Below are 18460 nucleotides of genomic sequence, written 5' to 3' on the forward strand. Positions count from 1 at the left end.
GCAGTAGCGACCGAGACTGGAGCACAATAGGTGCTTCAAGTTCAGAAGTACCAACCCTGAAGAACTGGGTGACTACAGGATGAACTTGGGGTTAGTGGAAATGGCGGGCCCTAGAGTCTTCTACCTCCTCCTAATTCACAGTACTGCATTTCATTTTCTCCTAGGAAGATGGTTATAAGGATCTTTTCCAAAGATTAGAGCATCTCACAAAAGCCTTTCACGTCCTAGCACTTAGGACTCATTCCACGTAGTCATCTGTGTCTGCTTAATCACCTGTACTGGAAACTCAGAGACCTACTACAGAGCTTCCAGCCTGCTTTCCTAATGACTTCCTCACTTTGATTTAAATCAAGTAAGTGTGTGTGTGTGTTGTGCATGGTGTGTGTATGTGGATATGAGTGTGTTGTTTGCTTGGCATTCATGGTGTGTGTGTGTGTGTGTGTGTGTGTGTGTGTGTGTGTGTGTGTGTGTGTGTGTGTGTGTGTGTGTGTGTGTGTGGTGTGTATGTGTGTGTGTGTGTGTGTGTGTGTGTGTGTGTGTGTGTGTGTGTGTGTGTGTGTGTGTGTGTGTGTGTGTGTGTGTGTGTGTGTGTGTGTGTGTGTGTGTGTGTGTGTGTGTGTGTGTGTGTGTGTGGTGTGTGTGTGTGTGTGTGTGGTGTGTGTGTGTGTGTGTGTGTGTGTGTGTGTGTGTGTGTGTGTGTGTGTGTGTGTGTGTGTGTGTGTGTGGTGTGTGTGTGTGTGTGTGTGTGTGTGTGTGTGTGTGTGTGTGTGGTGTGTGTGTGTGTGTGTGGTGTGTGTGTGTGTGTGTGTGTGGTGTGTGTGTGTGGGGGGGGGTGTGTGGGTGTGTGTGGTGTGTGGGTGTGTAGGTGGGTGGGGTGAGGGGGTGGGTGTGGGTGTGGGTTTGGGTGTGTGGGTTGTGGGTGTGTGTGTGTGTGTGGGTGTGTGTGAATGTGTGTGTGTGTGTGTGTGTGTGGTGTGTGGTGTGTGGTGTGTGTGTGTGTGTGTGTGTGTGTGTGTGTGTGTGTGTGTGTGTGTGTGTGTGTGTGGTGTGTGTGTGTGGCCTGGCCATGTCTATGTGGACTGTGAGTATAAGTACCAGAGGAAGGCAAAGGCACTGGATTCCCTGGAGCTGGAGCTGGAGTGACAGGTGGTTGTGAGCAGCCCCTCTGGAAGCTGGGAACAGAGGTCGGATCCTCTGTCAGGCCAGTGCACAGTTAGCTGATGCACCATCTTTCCAACCCCTGTAATTTCTTCTGAGATAAAAAGGTAGCCAGGCAGAACTGACATCTGAAGGAAGATGACAGCACGAGAGAAATCAGAGGGAAAGAGGACAGGAAAACACGACCCTGAAGGAAACTGTCACCTCCTGATCCAGTAGTGAGAAAACTAACCATGCAAACTATCATTTGCAGTAACATGGGTGCGTCTGGAGGACATTGTTCTGGGAAAGGGCAAATACTTCTCATCTCATGTTCGTCTACAACCTAAAAAGTTCGACTGGGGATTGGGGGTGCTCAGCCACACTTGGCAGACACATCTACAACAAAGCTCCTGGACCTCAGGCTCAGGGAACATCTCAGAACCAGGAAATCTATAGTGAGTGAGATCATCTCTCCTATGATTGACAAAAAAACAATGATACATCAACAATAAGTGGCTGTGGAAATAAGACCTCTACAAGTTACAATAACAAAGAGAAAAAGGCTGTGAAGTTAAAGGGAGCAAGGAGGAACATGAGAGGGGTTAAGGGGGGAATGTAAGGGGGAAATTATGTTAACTTCAAAACTTAAAATCTCAAAGTCAGTTGGGCTGGGGCTCGTGTCTGTTAATTAACTTGGTTTAATTACACACACATGCACACACACACACTCACACACACACTCACACACACACTCACACATATACACACACCCTCATACACACACATTCACACATATACACACTCTCACATACACACATTCACACAGTCACACACACACACACACGTTCACACATACACACATACATACGCACACATACACACACATTCACACATACTCACACACACATTCACACACTCACACACACACATACACACATACATACACACATACACACACATACACACATATGTGTGTGTACATATATGCTACAGTGTCCACATAAAAAGCAATCAATTTTATTTATCAATTATGCTTCACTCAGTCAGGAAATGTAAGATATTACCATAACCATCTTCAGGAAATACAATATGCTGTATTAACAAACCATGGCAAATTATAAAGAACCTTCCAGAACTTGATGATAAGACCCTATTGCTAAAAGCTCTACACACTGCTTGCACCATATGAAAAAACGAGGCAGGCACTGGGCTGGAGGCCTCCTCCCTACAGGCTAGCTTTCATGTTGCTGAAAGTTGGTGTGTATGCTGCTGGGGAAGAAAAGACACCGATAGTCTTAGCCAAACACCATAAACTACAGCGCCAACACACCAAGCAGTGCTGGTGTGACTGCTATGGGATAGCCAAATGCTATGTGATTGGATTTAAGGTCTATTCACAGGAGGAGCTCATGTGTGCTACTATAACGCCAATCAAAACCCCAGGGCTAGAGAGGCCGTAGGCCATACTAGAGACTCACTACTTATACTGTTTAGCTAAAATTGACAGGACTCCAAACTGTAGTCTAAATATTTACACCCATAGACAAATATTATTTGCTAAACACAAAGGTCTTTTTTAAATTTTTATTTATTTATTGTAGGCATGAGTACACTGTAGCTGTCTTCAGACACACCAGAAGAAGGCATCAAATTTCATTACAGATGGTTGTGAGCCACCATGTGGTTGCTGGGAATTGAACTCAGGACCTCTGGAAGAGCAGTCAGTGCTCTTAACCACTGAGCCATCTCTCCAGCCTGACAAACATTACTCTTATCTTTTACCAAAGAAGCCTCTCTTTGCAGAGAATAGGGTTGAATGCAGAGGCCCAGGACTGGATGCTCAACCCTAACCAGGACACTTACATCACTAACCTTTAAGAGTCAGGAAACAGATTGCAATTGGGAGTACACAGCAGCTATGGGTCTGTCAACAGTCAGGAATAGATAGATGAAGAAGGAGCTCATGGGAAACTACTCCTCCCTGCCAATCAAGAAACTACTGATGGATTCTGGGAAAGGGTCTGGGAAAGATTCATTGTCTTCTGTTGAATTCCTCCTGTGAGCCCACCATGCTCTGATAGATGATTCTAAACCTATTGTCACACACATAAACACACACACACACACACACACACACACACACACACAGAGAGAGAGAGAGAGAGAGAGAAAGAGAGAGAGAGACAGACAGACAGACAGACCTAGTTAAATTCTATGAATCACAAAGCAAAAGATACAAAGAAAAAAGTCACAAATATATCCAGAACACATTATATGTGTGCTTGTATGAAATTGTCAAAGAGCAAACGTCATTAATAGAAAAAAAAAGAATAAAATTTACATCACAAAATGTCCCAAAGTTTTGAAAGAATTTCTGTTATCTTTTGGAAAATATACGTAAATACATTCTCTTCAGCCTTTTCCTTCAAATTTCTTATTGTTTCATCATAATTTCTCCTTGCAGAAACAATCTGCGCCTCCTTTTCTTTTTCTGGTTTATCAGCACATTCCGTTTCTATTCTCTGGATTTCACTAAGGAGCTGTTGAGTGTAAGTCTCCTTCAGATCCACTAGACATTGGTTCAGCCTCTTATCTATGTCCTTATATATCCTGTCAGAAAAGTAGGTTCTGCCGTTCCTGGCCACCATTTCCTCTATCAGATCTATCAGCTGCTGCACTTGATTCTCTTGCTCGGCCTCAGCAGCTTTGTTATTAAATGCCAGGTAGCGCTTCCCACTCAAGTAGACAATATTATTTAACTTTTCACCTGCATCATCTACAAAATTATCCAGGCTCTGGCCCTCAAGGTCCTCTTTGTGAGTAAACAGGATGATCATGTACTTCAGGGCTGCCTCCCCGAAAAGACCCTGGATCAGAGCAACGGTTTTCTGCTCCTCTTCAGTGTAGCGATCCAGTCGCAGAACCAGGATAATGGCATGAGGCCCAGGGCAGGAGTACAGGACACAGCGGCTGATTTCTGAGCACGTGGTTTTCAAGGACTCCTTGGTGTCAAAGAGCCCAGGAGTGTCGACTACAACAAGGTCTTTCCCCTTCCACCTTCTGGATGCTCTCTGGCAGGTCTTGGTAACAGCGTAGGCACAGATCTTAGAATCAAATTGACATTTCCCGAGGATGGTGTTGGCTGTGGCACTCTTTCCGTTTCCAGTTTTCCCTACCAGAATGATCCTCACTTCAGAGTCTTCGTAGTCAGCCATGTTGCGGTAAGCTGACCTGAATATCTGAAGGCACAGACCTTAAAGAACGGGAAAAGAGGAAAATTGCCTATTAGGTGAGTGGTAACCACACCCGATTCTTTCTGTTTTCCTTCCCTCCCTGAAATTTTGCAGTGTTCTCCTGGAAAGGCTATCCCTACTCCTTCTACCGCCTTCATGCCAATATTGGAACAGGAGCTCCAGGGCCATACCCAGTGCCAGGTCTGGGAAGTGAGTGCGCCCAAATCGTTACTGTGCCAAATACCTGAAAGCCCAGGCAGGGGCACACAGTAGAATGACTGTGGTGGTCAACAGCTTAGTATATATTTTTTGAAGACCTAGGAGAGGCATTCAAGGACTCAAAACATAAAAGGGTAAGGAAGGCAGAGGCAGGTAGGATCTCTGTGAGTTCAGGGCCAGTCTGGTCTACAGAGCAAGTCTCCAGGACAGGCAAGGCTACACAGAGAACCCCTTTCTCAAACCAGAGCAGGGGAGGCGGGGTGTTGTTCATCCCCTGCTTTGACCAGTACACAGCTAATAGGTTAATTACTACAGTTAAATATCACACTGAAGCCAGAAATATATTCTTATTACATGTTAATAAAAAGAAACAAAAGGGGTTGGGGATTTAGCTCAGTGGTAGAGCGCTTGCCCACCAAGCGCAAGGCCCTGGGTTCGGTCCCCAGCTCCGAAAAAAGAAAAAAAAGAAAAAAAAAAAAGAAAAAAGAAACAAAAGCCCCAAGACACAACAATCCTGAAGAACCGCCGCGGATTTCAGGGTGTACTACAGAGATGTAGTACTAAAGAAAGCAACTCGCAGGATGCATACAGGGGCCCCACGCCACAGGCAACTGCTGGCTCACCCTACACAACAATGCTGTGCCTTCCAGCAGCTAATCAGACCTCAGCAGCCCTCATCAACCCAAGGACCATAGAGGTACACATGCAAATTTGTTCGTTGTACAGTTAAGAGGAGACAGGGAGTCAGCACACTGAGGTAAGAAAAGTGACTTAAATAGATGATCTGAGTTGTCTCCCAACTCTAAAGAACCTGCCTTGGAGACACAGAATTTTCTATAAAGGGTCAGGCTACCCTCTGTGTCCTTCCCCACAGACAGACACTTATGGCTGGTACACAGGGCAACATGCCAGTTCATCTCCTTATATCTCTTAGTCCCCCACCACTCCCACCAGCAGCCGCTTCCTGTGGCAATGCAGGCACAATAGTTCCACCCTCACAGATGCCCCATTCTCTCTGCCTCTCACAGCTCTCTCTCCAGGTCTCTTCCAGCCAGACTCACCTTCTGCAGGGCTTGATGAGAGTTCAGGACCCTCCAAGGATCCTGTTTGACCTGTGCTTCTGCTTAACTGTCAGAAACAAAACTGCCTGCATTCCTAAAGCCCATCAGTCAGGAAGTTCTATGGGCGGAGCCAATGAAGAAACTGCTTTTAAAGTAACAGAAATATTGTCCTGTAACCTAGTGGGTGCTTCAGCTTTGACAAGTTGAAGCCTTTTTTCTGTGTGTCTGTTATAGTGCCAAAAGTTTCTAAATCTTTTTTTATTATTGTTTTGGATTGTTTTTTGAGATTACAGTCTTATGTAGCCGAGGCTAGTCTGGAACTCACCATGCGTTGAAGATGGCATTGAACTGGAAGCTGAAAAGCTGGTAATTACTCAGTCCTTGAAGTTAGGTACCTCAACAGTTGGAGTTGTCTCAAGACAGTTGGTTCCCAAGGCAGACCAGGTGGTAGAGCATTGCCCATACTCTGAACTTCTCTGAGAGCTGGCCAGGAGTGTGGCTGCTCCCTACTCAAATCCAGCTTGGGCCTATTCAACTCCATGGAATCAAATGCTACATGGTGTTAAGTCAGTTAAGCGTCTATTTCCCTGCTGGATCACTGGCTTAACATTGGCCTGTCTTTACTCAAGACTGCATATGCAAATTAGGTGTATTTCCTCTCTTGTTCTTTTGTCCTTCCCTCCTGGACTATATAAGCTAGCCCTGTTACCTCAATAAATGAGTTATCCTCCAAAATAGTCTCGGCACCATTCCTACCTGCTGTGCTCTCTACCACGAAGACCCTGCTCCCCAGCTCCTCCACGTCCTGAGACTACTGCTGGTACAGAACAGTCTGTCAGCATCTGGGACCCACAGCCCAGAGTGAAACCTTGAAAATGCTGATCCGGAGATCAGTGAAGGAATGAGCACCAGCAAGAGTACAAATTGACTACAGGAGGGAGGCCTAGGGAGCAAAGGTGGAAATGACCGTCCTTTTCTACACCCTTTCCATCTGGGCTGCCACCAGCCAGGGTGGCCCACAGTTGGACCCTACCACTAATCAGGGCAGTCAGGACAGGTCTTCAGGTGCGGCTGTCCTACTCAGGAGGTTCTAATTTGTGGCAAGTTGATATTAAAACCAATCACAATGAAGTGCCACACCAGGCTTCAAAAGTATTTTTGTTCACGTCCAGAGTGATACTAAATATGCAAAGTGGCCCAGATCTTCAACTACTTTTCTTATGTTCCCTCTATTAATGTCAAACTTTTAGACTTTACATGAAGATTTCTCCTTCAGTTGTAATTAATTTTTGTCTGTGATGAGGGATGTAGACCTTGTCTCAGTCCTCTGCATGTGACACATAGTTTCTCTATCACCATTTACAAAAAGGTTGCCTGTTCTCCAATATGTCTCTCTAGTCGCTTTAGTGAAATTCAGATGGCTGTGACTGCATGGGTTTATTCTTTGGTCCTATATTCAAAAGAACACAGAAGAATGTTGACCTTTGTTTCTGTGTTTATGCCAAAAACCATATATGAATAATTATTAAGTCCCAATGATAAGGAAACAAACAACAGGACAAAGGACATGGTACATGACACAGAAAGATCACACAAATGTCAAATGGCTTATATGGAAAGACACAAGACACCACTATACACCTCCCAGAACAGTCAAAGTTCAGAACACTGATGGCTTCAAATGCTGGCACAGATAGGAGGAAGTGGGAACCTTCATTGGTTACTGATGGGAATGTAGAATGGTACAGTCACTTCAGAAGACAGGCTGCTAGCATCTTACAAAAGCAAACACATTCTTGTCATATATGAAGTGGAAATTTCTTGTTTCTTTGGAGACTCTGTTGTTCCATGTGATGTTTTTCTGGTAACTGTCTTATGAGAGGATGTTTTGCTGAGAATAGACACGTGCTGTTCTTCCAGAAGCTGCCTGGAAAGGGGGCATGAGATGTTTTGCTAGATCAGACACTTGAGGGAACACATGATGGATGGAAAGGGTATAAATATAACTCAACAGACAGTGGGCAAGGCTGTGAGGCTTTGGCTCACCTTGCCACTCTTTGCTGGTCTCCATTGGGTTTTGCTGACGCTGGTCCTCACTGACCACGCGTGGCATTGGCTTGCCTTGCCTTGTTTGCTGATCATTGTTTGTTATGACTTTGTAAAGAGAAATGCACCAAAGAACTTCTGGTGATATTCCAGTGACTGCCAACTCAGGCCAATTGGCAGAGTCTTGCAGTTTCTTCTAGATCTAACTGCTGTTCCTGAGTCATAAATAGTCTTTGAGAGTGGGTCAAGTTACTGCTGCTGATTCATGGGAACTGAACTACTGATACCCTGACAGCGAAGACTAGAATCACCCAAACTATTTCTAAGCAGGTCCACATCTCCCTTTGCCCTTTTAACCTTCCATTCCACTATGTCTGGTGGGTGGTGGGCTAGCAGGGAGGTTAAAACATTTACGAACCCTTATTAAAGTAGGTTTTGAAAAATCTGAGCCTACACATATGATCCAAAAATTGTATTGTTTGGCATTTACCTAAAAGAATAATAAAAAAAAGATGCTCTCATAAAACTCCCCATGTGCAGGTCTCTATCAGCTTTATGAATAATTATCAAGACTTGAAAGCAACCAGGATGCACATGGGTGAATAGCAAGTTGAGTGATCCAAACAGGAGAGCATTATCTAAACACAAAGAATAAGTAAGAAGCTACTCTGAAAGCATTTGCAAGAGACTAAGAATGTGTTGCTAAGCAAATCTTACTAGTAAAAATATTGTTTCCTGATGAACATTCTGGAAATTTGAAATTATAGAGACAGTACAATCGTCAGTAGTTGCCAGGGATTGGAGAAATGGCATAAATGAGCTGAACGTAGAGGATCTTTAGGACAGTAAAGTATTTTGTGTGATATCATATCATAGTCTCATGCCCTTCCAAGTCTGTAGCATATACACTGAGTGAACTAATGCGATACAGGCTAAGCCAGACCACTGGGTGGGCACACTGACCACAGGGAAGGACATGCACGAGTGAGGACGCAAACAGTATCGCTGTCTCTTCCTCTCAACATTCTTGAGAACGGAAAACTTCTCTTTAAAAACAGGGCAAACATAAGGCAAACATAGGGCTCGCAAAGGACTCAGTGGTTGAGAGCACTTACCTCTCTTGCAAACACCTGGGTTAGTTCCCAGCACCCACATCAACTGACTCACAACCACTGTAACTCTAGTTCCAGGGGAATCCAACATCCTCTTCTGACCTCTGCAGGCTCCTGCATACAAGCACACATGCATTCACATAAATAAATAAAAATAAGTAAATAAGTAAATAAATAAATAAATAAATAAAATGTCTTTGAAAATAAAAAGTTCAAAGACAAAAATGAAAAATAAAATTGCTCTTGCTCTTTTGCTTTCCTGCTCTCCCTCTCTCCTCTCGTCCCTTCCCCCTCTCTCCCTATTCCCTTCCCTCCTCTCTTCATGTGCTCATGGCCAGCCTCTACTCCACTCATCTACATTCTCCCTCTCCCCCTTTCCCTTCCACTTCCCCTTCCCCTCCCCCCTCTGCCTTTCTCTGTTTCTACTACCCTCTCAACTCCCCTCCCCATGCCCTACATAAACTATTCTATACTATACTGTAGTGTGGCTGGTCCCTCAGGGGAAAGAGATGCCTCAGCATGGGCCCACGGAGTCACCTTCTTCCCACACATCCACCAAACATATTCCCTCTCTCCTTATCTTTTTATAAACACGACACCATTAAAATCATAAGTCCTCTCCATAAAACACATGGACCAGCAGAGAGAATACTAGGAACCCAAAGCGCAAACCTCGCTTGACAGAGGAAGATGAGCTGCCTTCCTGCATTATTAAAGATGATGCTGAAGTGGAAAGGCTCGCCTGTGAAGAAGAGGAGGAGAAGATATTTGGGAGGGGTTCTCAACATCGTCAGGATGTGAACTACAACGATGCCCTCACTGAAAAGCAATGGTGTGGGGCCATCGAAAATGACAATTTGGAAGAACTGGAAGAGGAAGTATGGCCTTAAGAAGAGAAAAGGACAAAGAAACATGGATAAAGATCCTGTGAAGGAAAATGTGGGAAAAGTGAATGAAAGAAGAGGCTGCCCTCTGGCTAAGAAGTCACCAAATCCCCCAAAACTAACCAAGCAGATGAAGTCCATCATCAATACTGTAATAAACCACAAAGACAGTTCAGGGTGACAGCTGTTACCTTCCAGGAAAGTGTTACCAGAACACTATGAGTTAATTAGGAATTCTAATTGATTAAAAAAAAACCAAAGTATTTCAAAAAGATAAAGGAAAGAATCCATAACCATAAGTATGGAACCTGGAAAACTGGAGAAAGATGTCATGCTTCTCTGTCACAATGCAGACATTCAACTTGGAAGGATCCCAGATCATCAAAGACTCGGTTGTCCTACAGTCAGTGTTTAAGAGTGCTCCGAAGAACATGTCCAAAGAAGAAAGGGAGGAGGAAAGCAATGAAGAAGAAGAAGGAGGAGGAGGAGGAGGAGGAGGAGGAGGAGGAGGAGAAGGAGAAGGAGGAGGAGGAGGAGGAGGAGAAGGAGGAGAAGGAGAAGGAGGAGAAGGAGAAGGAGAAGAAGGAAGATAAAGAGGAATCAGAGTCAGGGGCAAAATCTGTGGAAGTGAAAATCAAACAATAAAAAGGAAGAGAAAGGCTGGGACACAGGGAAGGGCAAGGAAAGGCCAAACCGAGGCAAAGCCAAACCCATTGTGAGCGATTTTGACAGCGATGAGGAGCAGGACGAGAGGACAAGTGAGCAGCCAGGCGGGCAGCAGAGCCAAATGCATTCTTCCCCCTCTCCTTCCTCCCCAGTGAGTTCACTTGCCATTTGGGCACACTGGGTTATTTCTCCATCCTCATTGTCATCTAGAAGTAGCTTTAGGGTAGTGCCAGACAAGCATATGATATCATAGTGTAAACACACACACACACACACACACACACGGATATTTGTAACATATTGTGACCAAATGGGCCTTAAAGATTCAAAGATTAAAAACAAAAAGGTTCTGATGGGAAAGATGTGGGTGATAGCATACTTCTACAGGTGAGTCGAGTCTGGTAGCAGTTTGGTGTGGTCGGTTCTGCCATTTCTTCCGATGAGAAGATTTCTATCTTCTGCGGAGCTGATGGCCAGGAGGAACCATTTCATCAGGTGAGTTTCAATGTTCTCATTTGTTTTTGTTTTACACTGTGGTACATATAAGCAACTTTACTAGTGACAAACATACAGTGGTTAGATATCACCTACATGTACATTTTTCCATTCTATGCTCTATGATCTGAAGAACAGAAAAAGCTTTTGACTTGTATAAGATTTATGTCTACTGCAAACATTGCTGATTTTTTGTTCTAGTTTTATTGACAATATTATTGAGTATTACAGTGTCTAGAGTATTGGCTTCTTTTCTCCACCCAATCTCCTGTGTTACCGATGTATATGGTCTCCTTCTCCCTAAAGTGAACTTAACTTTTGCTTTCTTTGCACAATGTCTTTGGTTGCAAGTCAGAAGCTTGAAGCAAATAAAATTCCAGTAATTTCCAAAAAAAAAGAAGAAGAAAAAGAAAATCAAACAACAAAACCAATAATGAAATCAGAGCCCGTTGGTAGGAGCCCTATAATCTCAGCTACTTGAGACACTAAAGCAGAAGAACCACAAGCTCAAGGCCAGCTTCTAGGATAGAGAGAGTTCAAAGCCAACCCGGGCAGCTTAGTGAGTGAGACCCTGTCTCAAAATGCGGTTTTGAAAAGGAATGAAGGTGAGCTCCACAGGTGAGTGCTTGTTTACCACACATGTAACCCTGGGTTCCTTTCTAGTGTGGACAACAACCGAGGGCTCTAAGAAGAACGAGGAGAGTCCAGAACCATCGACAACCATGATGAGCTGGTAAAGGTTTGTGAAAATCAGACTCCAGGCAATTAGCCCAGGGATCAATAAACCTCTATGCCATACTGCGAAAACCAACTCAGAAAGTCTGCAGAATGAGGAAAGACTATAGAACTAGCTAGTGACCTAACTGGTCTCTGTGGCCTTCGTCACCCCATTGTGTGCAGCCTTCTCTCACACAGGGATGGGCTATTTCATTAGCTCTTGTGATGCCTAAGAGGGGAAGCAGGTGCCAGCATAAATGGCTAGATTAAACCTTGGACTACATGAATTTAGATTCCAGGGTCTGGGGATGTGGTTTGGTTGCTAGAGTATGTATTTAGTATACACCAGGCCCTGGGTTATCTCCACCAATCCATCAAAAGATATAACGGCACATGCCTGTAATCTCACCAATCAAGTAGTGGAGGCCAGAGCAACACTTCAAAGCCATTCTGAGCTATGTAGTTAATTCAAGGCTAGCCTGTGCTAAGGAGATCCTGTCTAAGAAAGATGGGAGGGAGAAAATGGCTGCCATTCCAAAAGTCCTCTGCACTCCCTGTTCATTTTGAAGTATGTAGAAAAGCCTTTGAAGATTACCATGCAATAGCAGGTCCCACTACAAGTAGCCTTCACATAGTGATGAGTCTGGAGACCATTGGAAAGTAGCTAAAAATCAAAATGTGCCTGTAGGTAGATTCATGGTGAGAGGCTAGAGGTAAAAACAGGTCTCAAGATCTATTCTAATGGTACAGCTCCTGTTGGGGACAAGATATCACTGTCATGTGACTGTGACAAGATGTCTTAGGTCTAAGAGGCCTTAGACCTAAGAGGATAAGTTTTGTAGTGGAGACATCTTGCTTCCCACTCCACTAGTGAGAATTCTAGCTTTAAGTCATCAGGCTTCCTCTGAACGCACTGAATTCAGCTCTGAAGGCTGAATGACTTTCAGCAGGCTCTGGGAAGAAGTCCATGATCACAGAAGAAATGAAAGCAAGAGGTGGGGGCCTCGCAGAGTCCAGTCAGAGACTGTCCAAGGAAAGGTGAGTCTGCACCACAGAAGGAAGTACCTGGGAACAAGTAGAGCTCACAGAGGAGCAGCTGGTTCTAAGAGCAGCAGGATCTCAAAGGTATGACTTCACACTACAGGATTTTAAGGGTGCTTTGAGTTTCAGAGAATTGGTTACAACAGCAAGGCAGCTTTGCAGTACAAGCATTCCCATGGAAGATGATGTCTGCACACACCCCCAAGATGATGCTTGCTACAAGTACTAGAGAAAGAAAAAAGACCAAAAAAAAAAAATACCATACCATATACTCCCCAAAAACAAAAGCTACTCCTAAGGTGGTGTAAACCAGTCAAACCTGGGGACTAGCTAAGAAGTGACAACCCTGCAGCTGTGGCCTCTTCAGCTCCTGGCACAGCAGTGTCTTTCTGGAGACACTGACAGGTACCAATCCAAGTTCCCAGAATTCTCTGAGTGCCAAAGCCTGTGACTTTTCTCATCATTGGGACGGTGAGGTGACAAAGAGAACGGATTCCCAATCTGAGGTCCCTGGTCCAACTGCTTCAGAGACACTAGGAAGCAAGAAACATTTACTAAACCTACAGCTTTGTGACTAACTGTGGAGAACAGATGTAACGCTAACGCTACAGAGGCTGAGTCAGGAGAAGCAGAGGTTCTTAGACAACATATGCTACATAGTGAAGCCCCACCCCCAAGCCCATGAAGCAAAAAAGCTATAGAAACATGTTCATGAATCAAAGTCTCTATGAAAATTAGTTTAGCTTTCCATAGATAATTCCTAAATTTCTGGTGTGGGAAAGCTTTGCACTAGACAGATTGGGAGATGCCTTGGAGTCTGCACATCATCAGATCTTACATATTTGACTTCCTCCAACAGATACTTCAAGTTTTATCATCTATGAATCGAACTCTTTTCCAGCAAAGTTCCTGGCTTAGCTAGACACACCCAGATGTGTCTGTGTGCTGGAGGGAGTGCGACGCATTTCCCCGCCAATATTCTTCCTCACAAATCTGTCTCGAGGTCTTTCTGGATCCCTTGCAGGACACTTTTACACTCGCCTCTTGGACAGGACTCCAAGGTTCTGCTAGATTCTCATTCTCTGAATCTTGTGGCTGTTTCTTCATTTCTGGTGTCCGTTATTGAAGTTTGGTAATTCCCACATGCAAAATAGTTAATGACACAGGACTGTAGGGTGAGTCAAACTGAAGGCTGTGGGGAGAGGGAAGGGGTGTCGATGCAGAATGGAAATTCCCTAAGGTTGAATGGTAGCCAAGCCTGTGTGTGCTCAAAGACCCTCAGCCACAGACAGCCTGTCAGCATGTTCACTGAATGCCCCTTCTTAATATTGTGCCCACTGGAGGGATAATGGGGAGAAACCTGAAACAGCCTGAGCCGAGGCAAAGAGGTATTCGGAAATAATGGAGAAGCACACACACATAAGGACGCAGACTGTAGCCCTGGGATCACCAGAGAGAAAACTGGAGAGATTCTGAGTCTGTTTTCAGGTGTAGTTAGCTGAGTGAAATTAGGGAGAAATGAGCTGGAACAACAGACTAACAAGAAAGTGTGCCTTTGTGCCCGGACTCCTATAATCAGGCACATATGACCAGGGAGCACTCAGTTGTATGGATGAGTGTGAAGATCAGCCATGATCAAGTCACTTATGAACGCCTCAGATCTGGGAAAAGGAACAACAGAGGTGGAAAGGAGGTACTAGTCCCCCCAGCACACACACCACACCCAGATGTGTCTAGACAAGCCAACTTTACTTGAAGACACTGCTTAGAGGTTGGTCTCTTTTCCAGTTCCCCAGCTCTCTTCTTCTGTGTTTCCCTAGGGTAGGTAGGTCCCAATGTCACTGAGTAAAGATTACAGTTCTCAGGGTGTGGTGAGTCCCTCCTGGGGAAAGCTGTCACTGTCTGTAGCTTCTGTTATGACCTGAACCCCAGAGAAGTTTTACATTTGAGCTAAAGATGGCATGGACTGAACAGTCCAACATTCCTCCGGTCTTTTGCACTCGCAGCCCCTGAAAAGACATATCCAAGCACGCTCAGTGCTCTTCCAGTGTGACTCTAACTCAAGGTAGTGTGGTTGTTTCTTCTGAGGCTATTACTAAAAATCTAGCTGTCACCCCCCCCCAATGACTGACACAATTCAATATCAGATAAACTGTGCTGTGTCCCCCAACGCACACACCTAGATAGCTGTTCAAGTCCTTGCAGACAGAAGCCTTGCTCTGTCACCATGAAGTCCTGTGCCTTGGTCTTTGCCTGATATTGTAGGTGGGTTTTTCCCAACTGCAGAAATGAGCACATGAATGAGGAAACCAAAACGGAGAGCCTTCTAAGAAGCACAGGGTGGGGGAGAGGAAGAGCAGGAGGTGAGAAGACAGCTACAGTAAGAGCTTCTCAGAGAAGCTGCTGCCTGCTGTGTGAGCTTAGAGGAAGAAAGGGGTGGGGTCTGCAAGCCCCTGGGGTGAAACAGCAGGACCTGGGTCCTGCATTTGGCTGACTCTGACCCTGGCCTGCTAGGAGTTCAGAGCTTCGACCAACCTGTCACTGGTTCCGACAGCATGAAGGGAGGATCCTAAATCTACTCCGGGTCCACAAAAATGACACAGGATGGAAAATGAAACTAAAGTGAGCTTCACTCACCAGGTCCCCAGTGTTAGGCGGACAGGGGATTAACTGGGTATCAGGATTTGGAGTCAGGGAGCTGACTGGGTGGGTAAAAGCACGTGCTGCCAAGCCCAAGCCCACATAATGAAGGGAGGGGACCAACTCCTGAAAGTTGGCCATTAGCCTCCATAAAACATGGTTGTATGCCCCCTAAGTAAATAAAATGTAATAAAATATTATCCACAAGGAGGGATATTCTCTTTAGGGAACTGGCTTAAGACAGGAGAGGTGAAAGAGTTCCTGGAATGTGAACTCTCTCCTCTAACTCTAACAACCTGGAGAGAGCCCCATGTTATCTCCAGTTTTGAGCTGTGTCCTAGACTGAGCACTTCCTGTGGTTACCCAAGGAGCATGTGGTGGGCTGCAATCTACCCTTGTCTGAACCAACCCTGTGCTCCACAGCAGTGTCCTGTGGGGACATTAGAGTCAAAGCAGCCTCAGGTTGGCCTGTGTGCAGGGCCAGAGACCCTGGTAAACCCAGGAATATTATAAAGGAATATTTGGTGAACCGTCAGGGGGAGCGTCTGCAGGTGCGCAGAGAATCCAGATGCAGAAAAGAGAGGTGGGGAGGAGCCTGAGCTCAGAGAGCCCAAAGCAGACTGGAGCACCAGGTTTCCAGGGGGAGCAGGCAACGTAGGTCCTTCCCGTTTGTACTGAAGGCTAGAACACAAGGTGAATCCCAAAGAAAACCTGTGTCTGACATAACGCTGCCATATCTGGTCCCGAGACTCGGAGGAGGTCCCTTGAGCCCCGCAGGAGCCCCAGATGAGGTTCATCCTGGTGGGCAGGACCTGGACAAGCAAATGTGCCACTGGCAACAGCATCCTAGGCCAGAAGTGCTTCTTCTCTGAAGTTCTGGGCTCCGCCCAGAAAGCTGTGCCAGAGCCTAGAAGGTGGATCGGCTGGCATGGAGGTGGTAGACACCCCGACATCATCAGCTCGCACACTCTGTTTCTAGTTGCCCAGCTGTGTCACTTCACCATGTAGGTGCTCCAAGCACTGGCCATGGTGAAGCAGATGTTCGGGGATGGGGATGGGGCGGGTGGGGAATGGCATAGTGGTTGGTGTTCATGTGCAAGGGGGGATTACCTGGTTGGCGATTCCCTGCTGTATTACGTGTGCTGCAGGGACAACAGCGCACTGAGGGAGCTGGTAGCCAAGTGTGGGACTGCATGTGCACTCTGGACAACCCTGCCACGGGCAATGAGCACGAGGCACAGCGTGAGCAATTACTGGGCCCATTCCTGAGCCTTGTAATGGAGCTGGGCAGGGGCGGGGAACTCACCACTCCATGAGGTGTATGAGTTGGTGCAGGACCAACTGGCCAAGGTGGCAGAGGCAGTGAAGGCACGCATGCAGAGGCCCAGGCTGCTAGCCCAAGCTGTGGCAGTGGCAGAAAACCCCCAGGACCTCTCTGAAATTAGGTGTGGCCATCCTGCTAGGGTCCTCCCTGCTGTTCTAGTCCCTGCCTTACTGGAATCTACCCAGACTTTTGTCAAGATAGGTACAACCTGACGGATTGAAAACCTACTTTGACCCATCTGCTGATGATCATCTAGTGTCTATTTTGCATCCTGGGACTTAAAGATTCTCTTTTCCTTCCTCACTTCACTAGAATCAGTCAACTGGAACTTCCTGCCAAAACCAGCTCCCTCCCGGGGCTGCCTATTTCTGTCAGGAAATTTGCATCTCCCCTCCGGAAGAGAGAGGAGGGGGAAGCTTTGTCCTCCCATCCTCTCCCTCCCGCCCCACTACCTAAGACGGTTTGGGGTGTGGCACTTTTGCTCAGACGAGATTCTGTTCCACTTAGCCCTTTCATCTATGGAAAATACAAGCCACCAACACCATCTGTGAAGACAGTGTAGTTGAAAAATACTAACAGGAACTGTGTGTGGCTGAGGGGAGAAATGCTTTTTGCTAATAATAATAGCTAGATTTCTGCATCCTTCATCTATTGGGTAGATCCCATGACTATTGTCAGAAATAGTAGGAAGGCATGCAAGAATGCAGGCCACCAGAGTGTCTTTTAAACATCATCCTGCCCTTGTGAGATGTGAGACCGGAGGCACACTAATGCTTTGGTCTTAGAGAGGCAACAGTGAGGCAGTGGGAAGGGCTAGGCTCATGGTGTCAGGACAAATGTGGTGATGGGATGGAAAGCAGGGGTCTTTCATGACATGGTAACAATTGTATTTAAAGTAGTAAAAGAGGACTTATAATCAAGTGGCCTTGGGAGTCTTCTGGATGTTTTTCAGCTTGTGGGTCGTGAGCATTGGGGAACACACATTTCCGATGGTTAGGAACCTCCAACCACACATTCATTTTCATTCCTACCTCCTAACTGTAATTTTGCTACTGAGCTGTGTCCCAGTTCCTAAGACCATTAGAAATAATGTTTTTTGACTGGCTGTGACACACAGGTTGCAAACTGCTGTTCTAGATTCTTCTTGCTTACAGATTCACAGGTTGTGCTAACACTGAACCTCCTCCTCTCTTTTAAGGATTTAGCCAATTTTCAAAGCCTGTTTAAGCTATAAAGGCCAGAGTCTTCAGGGTGTCTTTCTTAGTGCAGGAAGAGAGAGACAGGAAGCCAAGGGGATACTGTGAGGAAGGAGACGAGGACGCCAGTATAAAGAATAAGCGCATGCCTAGTTATCAGCACAACAGACACTGGCACACCATTAATTCCTCCCACTCCTTGATCAGGAGAGATCTGTACTGTACGGATGCTCTGCAGCATAGAACATGAATCCATTTCATCCAGTATTTCAACCTCGGCACTTCTGACATAAAAGATCAGGTGGGGTTCTGCTATAGAGGACCATTCAGTGCACTAACGCCCTCTATGAGCTGACACTAGTCCTGATGTCTACCCTCTATAAGTCAGGGGCATCACAACAGAAATGTCTCCAGGAAAGGCTTAATGCTCCCTGCAGGGCAAACCATCTTACCCCGCCCCCATTCGAAAAGCCACTGCATTATAGTGGTGACATCATATTAAAGAGGCAAGGGGCAATAGATGGTCAGCATTCTGATGCTTGAGAGTATAAGAGCACCTCAGACTGTCAGCTCAAAGGAGAACCATTAGTAAGGATGCAGGAGGCACTAAAACAATGACCTCCGTGTGCCACTGTGTCCCCAGCAGGAAGAATACCTTGAGACCCAAGAAGCATCGAAAGAGTCTC

General features: G+C 45.8%; 1 protein-coding gene and 1 pseudogene across 1 annotated transcript; one reads left to right on the top strand and one right to left on the bottom strand.

Annotated features, from left to right (window-relative positions):
* Window positions 1-3275: 3275 nt before the first annotated feature.
* On the bottom strand, window positions 3276-4372 carry LOC116902843 (GTPase IMAP family member 9-like). The gene has a single exon (XM_032905173.1). The coding sequence runs from the start codon at window positions 4353-4355 to the stop codon at window positions 3483-3485; it is 873 nt and encodes a 290-aa protein (XP_032761064.1). The 5' UTR covers window positions 4356-4372; the 3' UTR covers window positions 3276-3482.
* On the top strand, window positions 4354-11593 carry LOC116904385 (annotated as a pseudogene).
* The last annotated feature ends 6867 nt before the right edge of the window (window positions 11594-18460 follow it).

Source organism: Rattus rattus, chromosome 6, assembly GCF_011064425.1.
Source record: "Rattus rattus isolate New Zealand chromosome 6, Rrattus_CSIRO_v1, whole genome shotgun sequence".
NCBI classification, from domain to species: Eukaryota; Metazoa; Chordata; class Mammalia; order Rodentia; family Muridae; genus Rattus; species Rattus rattus.

Coding starts and splice junctions, on each gene's coding strand:
- LOC116902843 (XM_032905173.1), bottom strand. CDS start 4,355: ATGGCTGACTACGAAGACTCTGAAGTGAGGATCATTCTGGTAGGGAAA.